This window comes from Gadus macrocephalus, chromosome 2 (genome assembly GCF_031168955.1).
Source record: "Gadus macrocephalus chromosome 2, ASM3116895v1".
Lineage (NCBI taxonomy): Eukaryota > Metazoa > Chordata > Actinopteri > Gadiformes > Gadidae > Gadus > Gadus macrocephalus.
Genome location: NC_082383.1, coordinates 4,020,980 through 4,037,235, shown reverse-complemented (window position 1 = coordinate 4,037,235; position 16,256 = coordinate 4,020,980). Strand labels below are relative to the sequence as shown.

The window sequence follows — 16,256 nt, the reverse complement described above, 5'->3', positions numbered from 1 at the left end:
TACCGTACCTCAGTGTATATCCTCTCCCTGTTGTCTCCTCTCTATCCTTTTGGTCATGTTAGGTCATGTTGCCTGAGACGCCTAATGCCTCTCTATTCGAAGTGTCACTCAGCCAAGTGTGTGTGTGTGTGTGTGTGTGTGTGTGTGTGTGTGTGTGTGTGTGTGCGTGTGTGTGTATGTGTGTGTGTGCGTGTGTGTGTATGTGCGTGTGTATGTGTGTGTGCGCGCCTGTGTGTGTGTATGCACTTGCTTGCCTGTGGGTGTGTGTGTGTGTGTGTGTGTGTGTGTTTGTGTATGTGCCTGTGTGTGTGTGTGTGTGTGTGTGTGTGTGTGTGTTTTTGTACGTGCCTGTGTGTGTGATTGTGCACGTGTGTGTGTGTGTGTGTGTGTGTGTGTGTGTGTGTGTGTGTGTGTGTGTGTGCGTCCATCCTCCAGTATGGGCGTGCGTGTGATGGACACCTCCTGGGTGTCCCGCAAGGGTTCGTCCACGCTGGTGCGCAAGACCTCCTCCACCCCCCCCGGCCTGCAGGGGGGGGGGTTGGGCCCCCCCGCCGACTCCCTGATCCTGGAGCAGCCCGGCGAGCTCAGCACCTCACCCTCGGCCACGCCCCCCCCACCCCCGCCCCCCCCACCGCCCATGGGAGACCCTCGGCTTGGGTAAGTCACCTGCGTGAGACCCCCTACCCCGGCCCCCGCTCTGCCCCCCCCCCCCCCCCCCCCCCCTCCATCGTCTCTCCTCCCCCTCACTGCTGCCTCATGTGTGAGTGGCCTCTTCTTCATCATGATCATCATCGTCATCCTCGTCGTCGTCGTCGTTGCCATAAACCGTCGACCTTTGACCCTTCGGTGGGGGTGAAAACAATTCATATTTTACACGACGTTTTGACATTGTTCTCGAGTCTGTTTGTCGCCCCCTCCCCGCTTCTGTCTTCCATACGCGCTCCTGCAGGACGTGTCATTCTGCTTTGTGTCCAGCCCTACGGAGTATTCGGAGGGTGTTTGTTTCAACGTCATTGACATGCTGTGATACTGTTAGCCGTGAACGCGCCTGAAGGGTTCAAAACGCTCCGTATGCTTCCCCTCGCCACCTTCGTCGCGTCAAGTTCTGGCGAGCATGTCATGTCTGTTCCTATTTATTCACACGAAACGATGCGTCGATGTGGCTTGGCTTCCGCAGCTTTGGCTGTCGTTTGTTTTCCTTTTGCTCCGTTTTACACACTTTACACACTGTGTGGATGTGTGTGTTTGCGTGCGTGTGCGTGCGCGTGCGTGTGTGTGTGTGTGTGACCCCATGAATGCCATGAACCCATGAATAGTCCCGTCCCGGTGGCTTGGCTCGGGCCAGCATTGCACACCAATGATGACGAAGCTGTTTTGTTTTTTTTGGCTGGGTTTGGTTTGTTTTTGAGGTTCCACCTCTGTGGCTCTTTCTGCCAGCGGAAGGGTTTGTGTCTGTCTCATGCTGCCCTGAACTGACTGACTCTGCTGCTGTGTATCAGCTTTCCTGCTGGGGACAGGGATCTGTGTGTGTGCAGTTCTCTGCAGTGTGTGACACAGACACAAGGTGATCGCAGAGGGACTACTTTTCAGTTCTCTTCCGTGGCCTCTTTTTTTTGCTTGTCCTTTTTTTGGGAGGAATGGTTTATTTTCGCTTCGCTGTGCCTTGCTTTGCTTTGCTTTGCTCTGATCTCTCCTTATGCCTTTGTTGGACCTTCGTCATTGTTTTTCCCACAGTTCGGACTGTGCGCTACGCTAGGTGCTAGCTGCTAGCTGCTTCCCTTGCCAGTAAACAAGACCATTTTATGTTGTTGTTCTTTTCACTTGATTTGCTTCCAACCGACCCGGACCCAACTAGCATAAAAAACCCCACCTGAGAAGCTAACTGACCTCATTCAAACCAATCGGCCGCCTCCCCCTCTGGCTGCCATTGGCTGTGCCCCCCAGTCACCAGAGCTGTGTTGTGTGCTCTCTGTATCCTCTACACTCTGCAGCCCCGACGACGTGTCGCCCCTACGGCCGGACCCCTCCCACCCCTACCCTCCCCCGGGGGCCGGGGAAGAGCGCCCGCCCCCCCCCTACCCCTCCTCCTCGGCCCAGCACCACTTCTACCCCAAGCCCCCGCCCTGCGTCCGCCCCGTGGCGCCGGGGCCCGAGTCCCAGCCGCCCAGCTCCCCGCCCCCGCCACTGCGCTGGGCCGGCTTCCCCCCCCCGGCCCCGCCGCCCCCCTCCTCCTCCTCCTCCTCTTCGTCTTCCTCGCTGGACATCAACTCCAACCCCAAGCCCAGCTGCCTGCACTTCCCCAGCAAGCACGGCGGCGGGGGGGCGGCGGCGGGGCCGGGGGGGGGGCCGGCCGACGCTGCCCACGACACGGCCGGCGCCTCCCCGCTCTACATGAAGGCCCCCCTGGCGCTGCCCCCCTCCGTGGGGCTGGCCCGCCACGACATGTCCCCCGGGAACCCCCCCAGCCTCCCCTCGTCCGCTCCCCCCCCCCCCGCCGTGGGCCGCCTGTCCGTGCGCCCGGGAGAGAGGCCCCCCCTCCAGGCTGACTAGGTAACTGCAACACACCTCCCCCCATCCCCCCCCCCCCCCCCCCCCCGCTTATGTTCGTTAGCGGGCAGAGCAAACGGGACGCACGGACAGGCTGCGTGTATCTGGATCGCTGGCTGATGTGTCCTCCATGCTTTTCTGTTTTTTCCTCCTCCTCCTTCTCCTCCCCTTCCTCCTCTTCGTCCTCTTCCTCCTCCTCCTCCTCCTCCTCCTCCTCCTCCTCCTCGTCCATCGTATGATTGTGTAACTCTCAGTTCGCAAGGTTTCTCCTCTCAAGGAAGGTACTGGTTTGCACAGAGTTGCTGGCTTGTGATCCACGTAGGGTGGGAACGCACACTACGCTGTGTCTGCCCTTTACTGAGGGGGGGAAACCCCTGTGAGGCAGTGGAGCCGTAGTGTCATCTCATTGCTATGAATTTTCTGAATGAAAGAATATCTTGCATTATTGGCGCACACGACTCCCAAACCGCCCAAGTGGACCCCTTTTATTCCCTGCGTCGGACCTGCCTCTCTCCGTCATTTCGGGTCTGAAAGAAGTTCAGACGTATTGTTGACTCATCGGTCTGCATTGTCTCACATACACACACACAGGATCCAGCCTGAACCAGTAAACACCAGCATTAATAGTGCTAGAAAGCCCGCCTCCCCTCTTCCATTCACTGGATGGGCTCTCCTCTCCTCCTCTTCCCCACTGCGGCGGCCTGTGTCGGGGTGTGACTGTCTGCTGCATATGCTCGCTCTGCCACCCACCTCGCGGTTGGCAGTGCTGCAGGGTCTTGGTCACAGCGTGTGTGTGTAGGTGCTCGAATAACGTGTTCCGTTTCAAATCGTTATGGATTAGAAGCGAGGGGCATTTGCTGCATGAACACAACGTCCATGTGTTTTGTTAGTTGCTGTTTTTTTTAGTAGGTGTAAGCAAGCTTATTCAGAGGTTGAGAGCTGTGTGTGTGTGTGTGTGTGTGTTTGGTGGTGGGTTTGGCGGTTGTGTGTGGGTGGGTTTTGGTGAGTGTGTGTGGGGAGGGGTGTGTGTGTGTGTGCTTGTTTGGTTTGTGTGTGTGTGCGTGTGGGCGTGTGTGTGCGTGCACGATAAACAAATCCTGACATAGAAAGCTTGTGATTTTCCTCCAGTTTGCCTTGTGCTGTCCCAGAGCTATCACACCATGTAGCTGGGCACGGCTCTCACAGACAGGTGCTCCGAGTGTTCTGAGTTCATGTGTACTGCCGTAACTTGAGTTATTTATACATCAGATACCACAGCAATGCTTTTATCAAACGCCAATGAGGAAGGTCAGGAGCCTTCCTCGTTGTTGTTTCCCCATGATTTTAATAGTTACATTTTTAAAAAGAAGAAAACTACACTTTTTTGAAACACACAAAGTATCGGTTCAGATGAGGATGTTAAAGGTCCCATGGCGTGCCCCCACGCCGTTTTGGAAATCTGCCCCTTATGACATCACAGGTGGGCGTGTCCACCTAGATGTGTGACGGATAGATGAGCAACGTTTGCTACAGTCCACTGGGTAGGCTGTTAGACTGATCTATCCAGCACACATCTAGGTGGACACGCCCACAAAATCTCCAGATTTTGTGGGCGTGGCACTGCCAAAATCTGTTTTGGCAGATTTCCAAAACGGCTTGTAGCGGCTAATCAATCCACACCTGGTGGCATGCCATGGGACCTTTAATGACCAGTATGATGATGATGATGATGATGATGATGCTTGGGACCCTCTCGTCTTTTACACACACACACACACACACACACACACACACACACACACACACACACACACACACACACACACACACACACACACACACACACACACACACACACACACACACACACACACAGACTCACCTGTGTCCTCTGCTTCACCACAGCACCCTGAAGAGCAAAGAGCTGTCCCCCGTCATCGGACACAAGGGCATCCAGGTGGTCGGCCCCACCGTCCCGCTCAGCAGCTGCCCCCCGCTGGGCAGCCAGTCCCCCCACTCCACTGAACCCAGTCCACACACCCTCCGTAAAGGTCAGTGCCCCCACCCGCCACTATTGGATCTTTAAATGGGGGGGCGGGGCTAAAGTAGGCAGCATGTTTCTTGAGTAGAAATAATGGGCTGGGTTTCATTTTTTTACACTTTATAACTCATTATTTTTACACTATATAACTCATTCTTTTCAGTTACTCTCCGAAATCCCCGCTGATATCGGCAACGCCCACCTTGTGTGTGATTGGTCAGAATTTCAAGGCGGGGGTGACCACACGGGCAGAAAAGGAAAATGTTGTGATATTTCGCCCTGGAGCCTATTTTCCAGCATATTTTTGGGTTGTAAGGGACTAATGTGGCCAATATTTGTCTAGTTCTCCCGTATTGACCGTGCAGTCGTTATCTGCCTGCAATGTCATTTTTGGGGCGATTTCGCCCCGTCAATGCGAGTCCTTAAAAGTGCTTGTTTTTTAAACCAATAGGCTCAGATTATATTCTATCATTATGGAAAGGATCCCTACAGAGGATAAAATATTTATTCTTGACCTTTCGCTCAATATGGTCAGTTTGTTAGTTCAAGAATGGTCAAGAATAAATATTTTATCCTCTGTAGGGATCCTTTCCATAATGATAGAATATAATCTGTGTCAAACCTAGCTTTGCACAGAGAGACGATCGTTCTCTACAGTGCGTTGGGCCCGTAGACACAAAATGATCAGAAAATAGGCTGAAGAATCACAACGTTTGGCCGCGAAGAAATAGTTTGGTCACGGCCAGCTATTTTTTTTAAATTAAAGTATGAAGCATGTCGACCCTGACTCTAATAGCGAGCTGGGTCTGCGGCCGGCTGCAGAGTGAGGAGCCTCTCTGTTGAGGCCGGCCAGCCGCAGGACGCACCGCTGCATTCTGACCATCTCTCCCTCGCAGGCTCCAAGAAGCTGGCGCCGGTGCCGCCCAAGGTCCCGTACGGCGGGGGGGTGTCGGACCAGTCGGCGGGGGGGCAGCCCTCGCCCGTCAGCCTGTCCCCCACCCCGCCCAGCACCCCCTCCCCCTACGGACCGGCCTGCCCCCCGGGGCCCCTGATGGCGCTGGGGGCCTCGCCGGGGGGGGGCCAGCCGCCGCCGCCGCCCGGCAGCGGGCCCTACTCGCTGCCGTCGCCGCCCTCCCTGGCCGGCACCCTCACCAAGTCCCGTCCGGGCCACAGCAAGCCCCGGCAGCGGCCCAGCCTGCCCCCGCCCCAGCCGCCCAGCGCCCCCCCGCACGACCCCGAGCTCCTGGAGGGGCTGTCCCCCGGGGAGAGCATGTCCACAGGTAACCACCCCCACCACCACCCCCACCACCCCCACCACCACCACCAGCAGCAGCCCCCCCCCGCCCCGGGGACCCCCCCGTCGCCCCCCCTCCCGCGGCCCGCCCTCAGACTGGCGGTGGCGCTGCCCAACGGAGACGCCGGGCTGGTGTAGAGCGCCGCCCGAGAACCTTCTCCCTGTGCTGCTGTAGACGGACGTAGATGTACTAACAACACATAGATAGATATATCTGGAGGGGGCAACGGAAACATGAAAAAGCTCTTCCTTCACTGACTGCTCTCAAAACGAATGTCTTGCCTTTTAGTTGCCTGAGAACCACCGAATGTATAACGCATAACGAAGCGCCTAGCCCGAGAGAGCCCTTTACCGGGTGTCCCATTGCTTGTGTTATGTGCTGATGTTTCCGAGGGAAGGCGGGGAAACATCGGAGAAGCATAGCGGCGCCCCTGCTTGTTCGGAGTGACACCATTTAGACTCATCATGTGCTCTCTGTTTATCTGTGTGACCCAGACCCCTCGCTTGCCCGAGGTAGAGGTCAAGGCTTACAGCACCTCTCTCTCTCTTTCTCTCTCTCTCTCTCTCTTGCTCTCTCTCTCCCGCCCTCTTTTTATCGTTGTCTGTCCATCTGTCTCTCTCTCCTTCTCTCGCTCTCGCTCTCTCTCTCTCCCTCCCTGTCTCTCTCCCTCTCCCTCTCTCTCTCTCCCTCTCTCACTCTCCCTCCCTCCCTCCTTCTCTCTCTCTCTTTCCCTCTCTCTCCCTCCCTCCCTCCCTCCCTCCCTCTCCCTCTCTCTCTTTCCCTCTCTCTCTCTCCCTCTCTCTCTCTCCCTCCCTCCTTCTTCTTCTCTCTCTCTTTCCCTCTCCCTTTCCCTCTCCTTCTCGCCCTCTCTCTCTCCCTCCCTCTCTCTCCCTCCCTCCCTCTCCTTCTCTCTCTCTTTCCCTTTCTCTCCCTCTCTCTCTCCCTCCCTCTCCCTTCTCTCTCTCCCTCTCTCTCTCCCTCCCTCCCTCTCCCTCTCCCTCTCTCTCTCTTTCCCTCTCCCTCTCTCTCCCTCCACACACGTGGAGCGACCGGCCTAGGCCCGGACAGACGCCGCGGCGTCGTGCCTGTTCCACGGCGCTCTTCTTGACGATGAGGTGTTCTGTGACGTGATAAACCCACCGCCGGTCTCTTGTTATATTTATCATTCTCTTGTCCCCCCCTCTTGTTGCTACTACTGTGTACCTTTTGCAGCCGTGTGAGGCCAGGGATTCAGTGTGGGGGCTAAGTGTGAGGGGGACGTTTAGGGTAAGCCAGTCCAACCCCCCCCCCCCCCCCACCAAACCTACCCACCCGACCCCCCCCCCCCCCCCCTCCCCATACAGCTCCCGCCGTGCGCGCGCTCCCATCTCACTGCCTCTCCTCCAGCTGTGGCTGCCTCTGGGTCTCCTGCCGCCTGCAGCAGCCTCCACCCCCCCCCCCCCCCCCCCGGGTACGGCCAGAGGGGCTGGGCTCGGTGGTTCACCTCGGGGGGGGTGTGTGGTTTCTTTTTGAATATATTCCAACCCGATATGTTTCAATGCACGGCTCAAGGATCTCCCAGAGTGCACCACACTGCGATGCCATCGCTAACCAGGGGGAACTCCACCTCCCCTTCTATTCTTTATCTCTGCATCGCCGCGGCCCTCAACCGGACAGATCTATGCCCCCACCCTCGCCCCCCCCTCTTTGATAACTACAGGTGTGGTTGGGCAGGGGGGCTACAGGTAATCTGTCTTTAGTCCTCCACCCGCCAGGTCCATCTGCTTCGTACAACCCCCCCCCCCCCCCCCTCCCCTCCTCGCTGCTCCACCTTCGACCCCCCCCCCCCCCCCCCCTCCCCTCCTCGCTGCTCCACCTTCGACCCCCCCCCCCCCCCCCCCCCCCCTCCGCTCCGCCACAACGCTCCATCCCATCCCAGGTGTAGCCATGCTGGTCTCTGCTTGGGTTTGCCGATCCGACTGCAGTAACGTTCACCACGTAAAAGAGTCACAGAATGAGCCTGGTCCTCATACGACCTCCATTGTAACGTCCCACCTTGGTGTTGCCTTTGGGTGCCGTCTTTCACAGAGATCCACACACGCGCGAATACACGCAGGCACACACGGACACACGCACACATCTTGTTGCCTCTGTGTTGGTTTATTTGGCCGTTTTTTTTTGTATCAGTGTGTGTACAGTAGTGTGTGATTGTGCTTTCATGTTGAGTCGTGATTGCATTTAACCACAAAAGTGAATGAGTTAAGAAAATGATCATCTTTGCAACACTCGTAAAACATAACAGAAACAACTCCAGAATGACATGGAGTTTGATTTAATCAAGAACACACCACATTCCTAAGATCAAATATGTATAATGTTACAGACTTACAGACTTTTTTTAAAAACACGCCCAAACAGCATTTTCCACCATGAGTTCAAGTTTAAAAAAATACTAAATTTAATTTCTGCTCTTTTTTCCGTTTTTTGACACCACATCGCCATTATCATCGACCTTCTCTCCTCCTCCTCCTCCTGCTCCTCCTGCTCCTCCTCTCCTCGCTCATAACCCATCACCGCCATTCTGCTCACCCCCCCCCCCCCCCTCCACCTCCACCTCGTCCGCCATGCTCACCATCAGATATCTTCAATTATGAAATCCCTCCCATCAATGTCAATCTGGACAGCCTCATCGACGAGTTCAGCGGCGCCCCCTGCAGGAGATACATGGGATACTACATGGCAGACTCTCCGGAGGGAGACGCTGTCGCGGAGGAGGAGCCCCAGAGCACCACCCTATGACCTTTGACCTTTTGACCCCCCCCCCCCCCCCTAAAAAAGGGCCTCAGTTGTCTTACCGCCATCGCGTTTGCAGCTCATTCGTCCACACACACCACACACACAAACACACACAAACGCAAAGATACACCCGCGCAGATTCACACACACACACACACACACACACACACACACACACACACACACACACACACACACACACACACACACACACACACACACACACACACACACATTCAGTAATCTGAAGACACCTTTCTTCGCCAAGCCTGAAGGGATGCCCCCCTTCGGCCCGGCCGGGGGCCCAACCGAACCCCCAACCAACCCCAGGACCCCCCCCCCCCCCCACACACACACACACACACTTACATACACACACTCCACACACACCCTCATACGCTGCAGGCTGCATAGAGAACTCATCTCCTACAATGCTCGCTAGTTCGTTAACGTGACTTCAAAAACACACCAAAATGCCATAGTGGAGATCAGCTGCCTTTTTTAGAGGGGAAAAAAAGACTGGAAAATATGCCAAGTTAATTTGCTGAATCGTTTGACAATTTCATTTGTTTTTGCTACGTTTTGTTCAGACGTTTTTCCGAACAGTGCTTTGTATTTTTATGTTAATGTGTTTTTTGTTTTACATTTGTTTTTGCCTTACTGTAAAATCGCAATCGAATTGCCAAATGAACTTTTTCGCCGTCTGTACAACCAACGCTCAGAGGGAAAAGCTCAGAGCCCGGTCGGACAGGTAGCCAGTGCTCAGGATCGTGTGGGAGGGTGAGGGGCTGACTGGGTGAGGGAGTGAGGCAGGAGAGAGATGTGTGCACGGGTAGACAGCGCATGGGAGACTTGACCGAGAAATCCATGTGCAGTATTTTCCACAATACAGGGTATCACAGTGTTGAGCGAACGTCAGGGGAGCCGCTGCAGCCGTGGGCTTCAATTCAAGCGACATCCCATAATGAGTCCCGCTGTTCTTGTTGCATACGCTCCCCTCTCCTCCTCCTCCTCCTGCCACCTCCTGCAGCGGGATCCTCGTGTTTCTGCAGAGCTCCGAAGCAGTCCAGTGAATTATGTTACGTTAGATGTAGGTGTCACTTTATTATTTATTTCGATATAGGATTATTAACACAAACTGCACATACACTTTCAACAGCACAGGACAGGAATGTCGCATTGTAAAAATAAATCAATAGATATAATAATAATAAACAGGTTTATAGACATGCATCTTTATAACTGAGGCACTGATATGATGTTTTGCATGAGGAATTTCCGTGACTTTTGACCTAATTGAAAACATTCTCCTGTGGAGCAGAAAACCTCTCAGAATGGCAGAGATGTATTTTTTGGACTGTAGAAGTTAGAAAGCCAGCCTGATAGGGGGGATTATTGACCACCGATTGGCTGGTATTTGATATTTTTGGGCGGGTGATAAGGAATGGATGACGTGCTTGTGGTTCCCGACCCTGACACACTGCCTTTGGGTTCGTATAATTCTCTCTCTCTCTCTCTCTCTTTTACCTTTGTTTATACGTGCTTTGACTCCTAGTGTAAATACGTAAAGAAAATTAAAAACACTGTACATAAATTCGATGTATATAAGCCTGAGAGGAAAAATTATATGTTAAAGGCAAATCTTGAATATACACGATATTAATATATGTGTGCTTATATTTATCATGTGTAGAAAAAAAAAGAACTGGTATTTTTTGTCCCTGCACACTATTGACAGGTGTACTGTAAATCGCACATGTTTGGGAAATAGAACAAGGTAACGCACGGCTGCAGCAGACACACTAGTGCTGCAGCTTCAACTTCAATGCGCTCTTCGTCCCTCTTTCTCCTCAGCTTGGAATGACCTCTCAATTGCGTGTGGAAGAATAAGAAAGGCGTGTTTGTGTGTTGGGTGGGGGGGGGGGGGGGTTGCGATGTAAAAAAAAAGAAAGAAAAAAGTTTTTAAATTCTAAATTCCATCGACATTTTAAATTCATGGACATTCATGAATGCGTTCACGGCATTCCCGAACGAGTGTATCGATGAATAGTGTATGTTTTTAACCTGTCCGATCAACATGGAAGTTGGGTAAGTTGGATGGATGCTCAGTGATTGGTCCTTGAAGCTTTCGCCTCTCTCTACGCCTATATGTACCCGTCATGTTCAAATCTCCCGGTTCACTCTCCAAAATGGAGGTAAACCAACATGCCAGGGCTCTTGCTGTAGGCTTGAAAGTGTGTCCATTCAAATCCCTAAAAGAACACATGCTGCATTGTCGCTTTTGTAATTTAATATGAAACGTCTGAGGACAATAATCGTGTCGATTGAAGTGCAATTATTTCTATTTTAAAGCAATTTCCTGATTTGATGTGTGTGTGTTGGTTCGCTTCGGCCATACAGGATTTTTAGTTTGTGTTTTTACTACTAAGTGATCCATGATAAAAGTGTGTTCGCTATGGACTAGGCTTATGAAGATTATGGTGATATTGATTACCATATTGATAGTTGTGGTGATACAATTACAACAATTGCAAGTGCCCTAGCAGTGGTTGTTTTATTATTATTATTATTATAATTATTTTGGAGCTATATGGACATATAAGAGGTTGTATTTTAATTTACTGGATCCAAACTTAACCGTATTTATAAGGAGGCTGGGAATTCTCTCTCTCTTGCTCTCTCGTGCTGATTGAATGTGACTCAGTCAAAATGTCCATAACTGATTGGACACCTGATACTTTGTGATAGGTCATTGGTTAAGTGCTCGTAGTGTGGATGAGTGCTTGTGTTTAGCTCATGAAGCAGCCGGATGGCACATATTTACCATACAGGGCAGTATTTCTGTAGTGCATTTTTCATCGTAAACCCACACTCCACACATGTGCACACACATAAACGCATGCACTCATCTTTGGTGTGTTTATTGCACAATTATAAGGAACCACATGTTTATCCTCTGTTTCCCCGCCAGGAAACAATTCTATCAACGATAAAAGTCATTCTGTCGAGTCAAACAACTATAACAATGCTCAAATATCAGTGAATAGGTGTGTTCATCGCACAGTTGTACAGAAAGACATATTTAGCCTCATAGTCAAGCAATTTCATCTACTTTGAGTCAAGTAACATGTACATCATTATTCAAGCATATTTTGCGCCAAAGACTCGATGATTTAGAGACTCATTTTACATCCAGTTTAAAACCCTCATCTTTTGAACTCTGATTATTCCCAATACTCATCCAAGCCAGCGTTGATTGGAAAAAATCGAATGAGGGTTCGGGGGCATATTTCTTATGGAAGATAGAACAAATATATGGCTGTCATGCATGTATCTAGATAGTATTTCACATGATTGGTGTGTAAATTACTGTCTCATGGAAGCAATTAGAGGGGGTTCATGAATGAAATGGAGAAAGAGACCATTAATGGACTAGTAATAAACGTGGATTATAATGATAATACGACTAATAATAATAATAATAATAATACTAGTAAGACTAAAGGGTTCATTGAGCAATACAATAAATAAGTGGAGAGATGTTGACCTCATATGAACTGCTTGCACAACTAGTGTACAAATGAAATCTGTCGCTTGTCAACCCCCCCCCCCCTGCTTTGCATATCAAGTGGAACTCCGTGTGTACTGCGACGCCGACTGCAATCCATATCAGAATGTCAAAAATAAATATATATTAAACTATACATTTTGATAACCCTATGGTCTGTGTGGTTTTATTTGTCCTGTGTATAAATACAGAAAAAAACGGCATTTATATTTAATGGGGATTTAAGACTTGCACCAACTCTGAGCACCTTTAAAACAAGACTGAAGACTGTTATGTTTGCTTTAGCTTTCTGCTAAATCTTAAATACATTGCACTTTCTAAAAAGCTTCTCTAACTTTGCCTTTATTTTCTATTTTAATACTAAAATGCCCTTTTGAACTTTCTATTTTACTCATTTCTTTGCATATGTTTTCTTTTACTTATCTATTATTTTATTTTATTGTATGACAATGTTTATATGTGAAGCACTTTGAGTCTGCCTTAATATGAAAAGTGCTATATAAATAAAGTTGCCTTGCCTTGCCTTGCCTGATGACAACAAAAACAGGGTAGACTGTAGGAGTAGTTTTTATATGATGACCAGGTTTCATATCACGTACAAAAAGATGAAAATGACTAAGACAGAACGCCTTGAGTAAGTCCCAGCCCAAACAATAAGAAGGTATACATGCTTTTGTTTCTGGACTTAATAACAACACATTCTTCACCTGAGGTGGAGACAGCATGATTAGGCCCATCCTTTCTTTCACACAAAACTACTTTTGTGAGTTTTAAAGTACTTTCTCACTGGCATAAGATAAATCAGACCAATGGATTAAATCAGAGTTCATGACATGACCATCTGGGCGAAGAGGTTGAGCTCCCTCAACCTGCACGACTGGATCAACAGGAAGGGCAGTGTGCTGTCAGCGACAGAAACCAGGAGTGTACCTTAGTACCTACCTAGGTGTGTGTGCATGCATGTCACCTGGTATCAGTGACAGAGCTGGCTGCATACAAGCAATTACTCTCCTGTTGCAACATACGTTTAATTTGTCCATTCAGAACTTTGGTAAGTGCTGCAAACTGTGATCATAAATTAACATGAACAACGGTCACAAACCACGAGGCGGTCAGGGATCGGTGTGTGTCCATTCAGGGCAGGCACATTGCCTGGTGTTTTCGTGAGACCCGAGCCCTCTCTTAAGGCCCATCAGTAGTTACCCAATACCACGGTGGATCTCGTTACACAGATCAGCTCATCTTTACCTGCACGTCTTTCCCAGGCGGCCTGTGCTGTGCCCCATCAATTATTGTTCGCTTCAAGAGAAGGAATACCAATGGCTGACAAAGAAGCCGAGAAGTAAAGAAGTATCTGAATTACTCCAAAACGTAAACGGCCCAACCGAATGTTAAAGAGGTCGGATTAAAAAGGCCACAGAAGATACGCAGAGTAATTGCCTCTTTGGAGTCTGGGGCGTTTACGTCGCCGCTTGACCTCTCGCGATGTCTGGTGGCTTAATGGCTTGTAGCATTAATGTTGCTGCCAATCAAAACCCTTTATTGCAGCTTAGCACATTGGAGTGGGGTGCTTTGATAAAACGGGGGTCGCTCTGAATAAAAATATCTGCTAAATCCAGACAGGTAAAAATAAGTGTGACCGGAACTGGTGTTTTGATAACACAGTGCCTCTTGAGGAAAACTTATAAGAATAGAGTTCAACCCTTCATAGGTTTTGCGTCATTCTACACAGTTGCCTGGTAACACAAATGTTCAACCGCACACACTCTGCCTCTTCCCCATTCCTTCCATTTCCACCTTCCACACTAATGCAAAACGAACAAGCTAGGCCTGTTTAGTAAACGAGTGCTACTGGTGGGGGGCACACAGTTCTCTTCATAAGGTCATAAATCTGGAATTCATATTTGATTATTGAGATTACAATGGTCATTTATTATGCATTCCAACTCATCGGGTATCTTAATGCTTAGCACTATTGTCAGGTCTCCATAAAACACATTGCAGCTGTAGGCCTACAGTAAAACCAATCACACACGGTTAAGCCAAAAAAAATCCAATGCAAAGGGGCAGCCTCCAGTGCAAGTAGGCTATATTGAATACGGACGGCAAGAAGTGCGCCTGGGCCGGACGTCCGCGGCGGACTGCAACAGAGCCCCCGGGTAATGCGTAAAGGCGCCCGGGGGAGCGGGGATGGGGACCTTCAGCGTCTGCTCCCCCTGCTTGGTCTCTTCTTTCTTGGCGTTGAGCAGTATCGCCTCCACGGCGTCTGCTTGTTTCTTTATAAACGTGAGGTGTCGGCACAAAGGACAGATGATGGTGTCTCTGACTCTGACTGTGATCACTCCGTCTCCGGTGATGCTGACCAGCGTGCGCACCAGACAGTCGTGGTAAGAGACATGTCCACAGCTCAGGGTCCTCTCGCTGCCGGACATGCACTCGTAACACACCGGGAATTCTGGTTCCGTTGGCTCCTCCACTTTCGTGCTTGTAAAATGCCATCTAATCCACCAGCAGATGTGTAAGTCTATACAGGGAGACGAGCAGTCAGAGTAACCCCTTAAGATTCTCCGTCGATCGTTATTCACTACTTCCTTCTGTTCGCTGAGAAGGAACTTCTCAATTTTGAGTGTGACCGGTCTAGTTTCGAGGCTAGCAAGCTAGGATGCAAGGACTCGGCTGGTTGGATCTGCGGCAGCTAAGTGGTCAAGCAAGTTTACACAGTTCAGATTGGATAGTTAGTAGGCCTACATAGTTAAGCTAATAATATCCAAGGTAAAGTGGCAGCCACCAGTGCAAGTAAAGTGAAGATGGATAGCAAGAAGAGCAACCAACGTCCCGTGGTGCAGATCTTAATGCGCCTGGGCCGGACAGGCGGTTGTTGCACCACCACCACTGTGGAGACCTCCCGCAGCGCGTCCTCCTCGGCCATGGGGCGACCCTGCTCGCTGATGATGAAGATCTGAGACGCGTTATGGTCCAGGTTGGGGAACACCAGTATCTGTCGCCGCAAAGCCCCCATCCGCCGGAAACAGCGCCTCCAGTCGAAGCCCAGAGGGACAGTTCTCGCGGCAGACTGCAACAGAGCCCCCGGGTAATGCGCAAAGTACTCCGCGCCCGCGGGCGCGGGAATAGGGACCTTCAGCGTCTGCTCCCCCTGCTTGGTCTCTTCTTTCTCTTCGTTGAGCATTGACACCACGGCGTCTGTTTGTTTCTTTATGAACGTGAGGTGTCGGCACACAGGGCAGATGATAGTGTCTCTGATCACTCCGTCTCGGGTGATGCTGACCAGCGTCCGCACCAGACAGTCGTGGCAGAAGACATGTCCACAGCTCAGGGTCCTCTCGCTGCCCGACAGGCTCTCGTAACACACCGGGCATTCTGGTTCCGTGGGCTCCTCCAGACCTTCGTGCTTGTAAAATGCCATTTAATCCACCAGCAGATGTGTAAGTATATAGGCCTAATTGACAGGGAGACGAGAAGTCAGAGTAACCCCTCAAGATTATCCGTGGATCCTCATTCACTTCTTCTTTTTGTTCGCTAAGAAGGAACTTGTCACTTCGGAGTGTGACCACTGACCAGTCTGGTTTCGAGGCTCCCTTGTAAATCAGCGACTGTCACCTGCGATGCAACGACTCGGCTGATTGGATCTGTGGCAGAAGCGGTCAAGCAGGTTCACATTTCAGGTTGCATAGTTTCAAGTTTACTAAGCGATCGGCAACATACAAACATACATACATGCAACGCATGCCTACACTATTTAAGCAATACCTTAGCCTATTATATGATATTTAGACAACATGTTTAATATATAAGCCTATATAAATATGAATTCAAATGTGAATGGGGGATGTAAATGACTTTATTAACACAGCTGAATAAAATCAGGTTAAGAAAATATCTTAATTGTTTACGACATTGTCAAGAACATGCATTTAACATTGTTTTGGCATAACGAGAGATTGCATTAAACCAGTCGGTCAAATGCCACCTTGTGGTGATGGGCACGATAAGCACAATGTAGAGCACTGACTCGGGCTTGATAGAGCCAATT

General features: G+C 50.6%; 2 protein-coding genes across 2 annotated transcripts in view; one reads left to right on the top strand and one right to left on the bottom strand.

The window, feature by feature from the left end:
- arhgap44a (Rho GTPase activating protein 44a) overlaps positions 1–8,870 on the top strand; it is a 34,205-nt gene extending 25,335 nt beyond the window's left edge. The window contains 6 exon segments of the mRNA XM_060071961.1: positions 436–657; positions 1,992–2,487; positions 2,489–2,550; positions 4,432–4,577; positions 5,464–5,847; positions 8,480–8,870. Of these exon segments, the coding sequence (XP_059927944.1) occupies positions 436–657; positions 1,992–2,487; positions 2,489–2,550; positions 4,432–4,577; positions 5,464–5,847; positions 8,480–8,640 (1,471 nt within the window). The 3' untranslated portion in view covers positions 8,641–8,870.
- Positions 8,871–14,108: 5,238 nt separating this feature from the next.
- On the bottom strand, positions 14,109–15,847 carry LOC132472203 (RING finger protein 222). Its single transcript, XM_060071703.1, has one exon. It carries the CDS (start codon positions 15,627–15,629, stop codon positions 14,958–14,960), a length of 672 nt encoding a protein of 223 aa, XP_059927686.1. The 5' UTR covers positions 15,630–15,847; the 3' UTR covers positions 14,109–14,957.
- Between the last annotated feature and the right edge of the window lie 409 nt (positions 15,848–16,256).

Excerpts from the sequence above, each read along its gene's own strand:
- LOC132472203 (XM_060071703.1), bottom strand. The coding sequence starts at position 15,629 with ATGGCATTTTACAAGCACGAAGGTCTGGAGGAGCCCACGGAACCAGAA.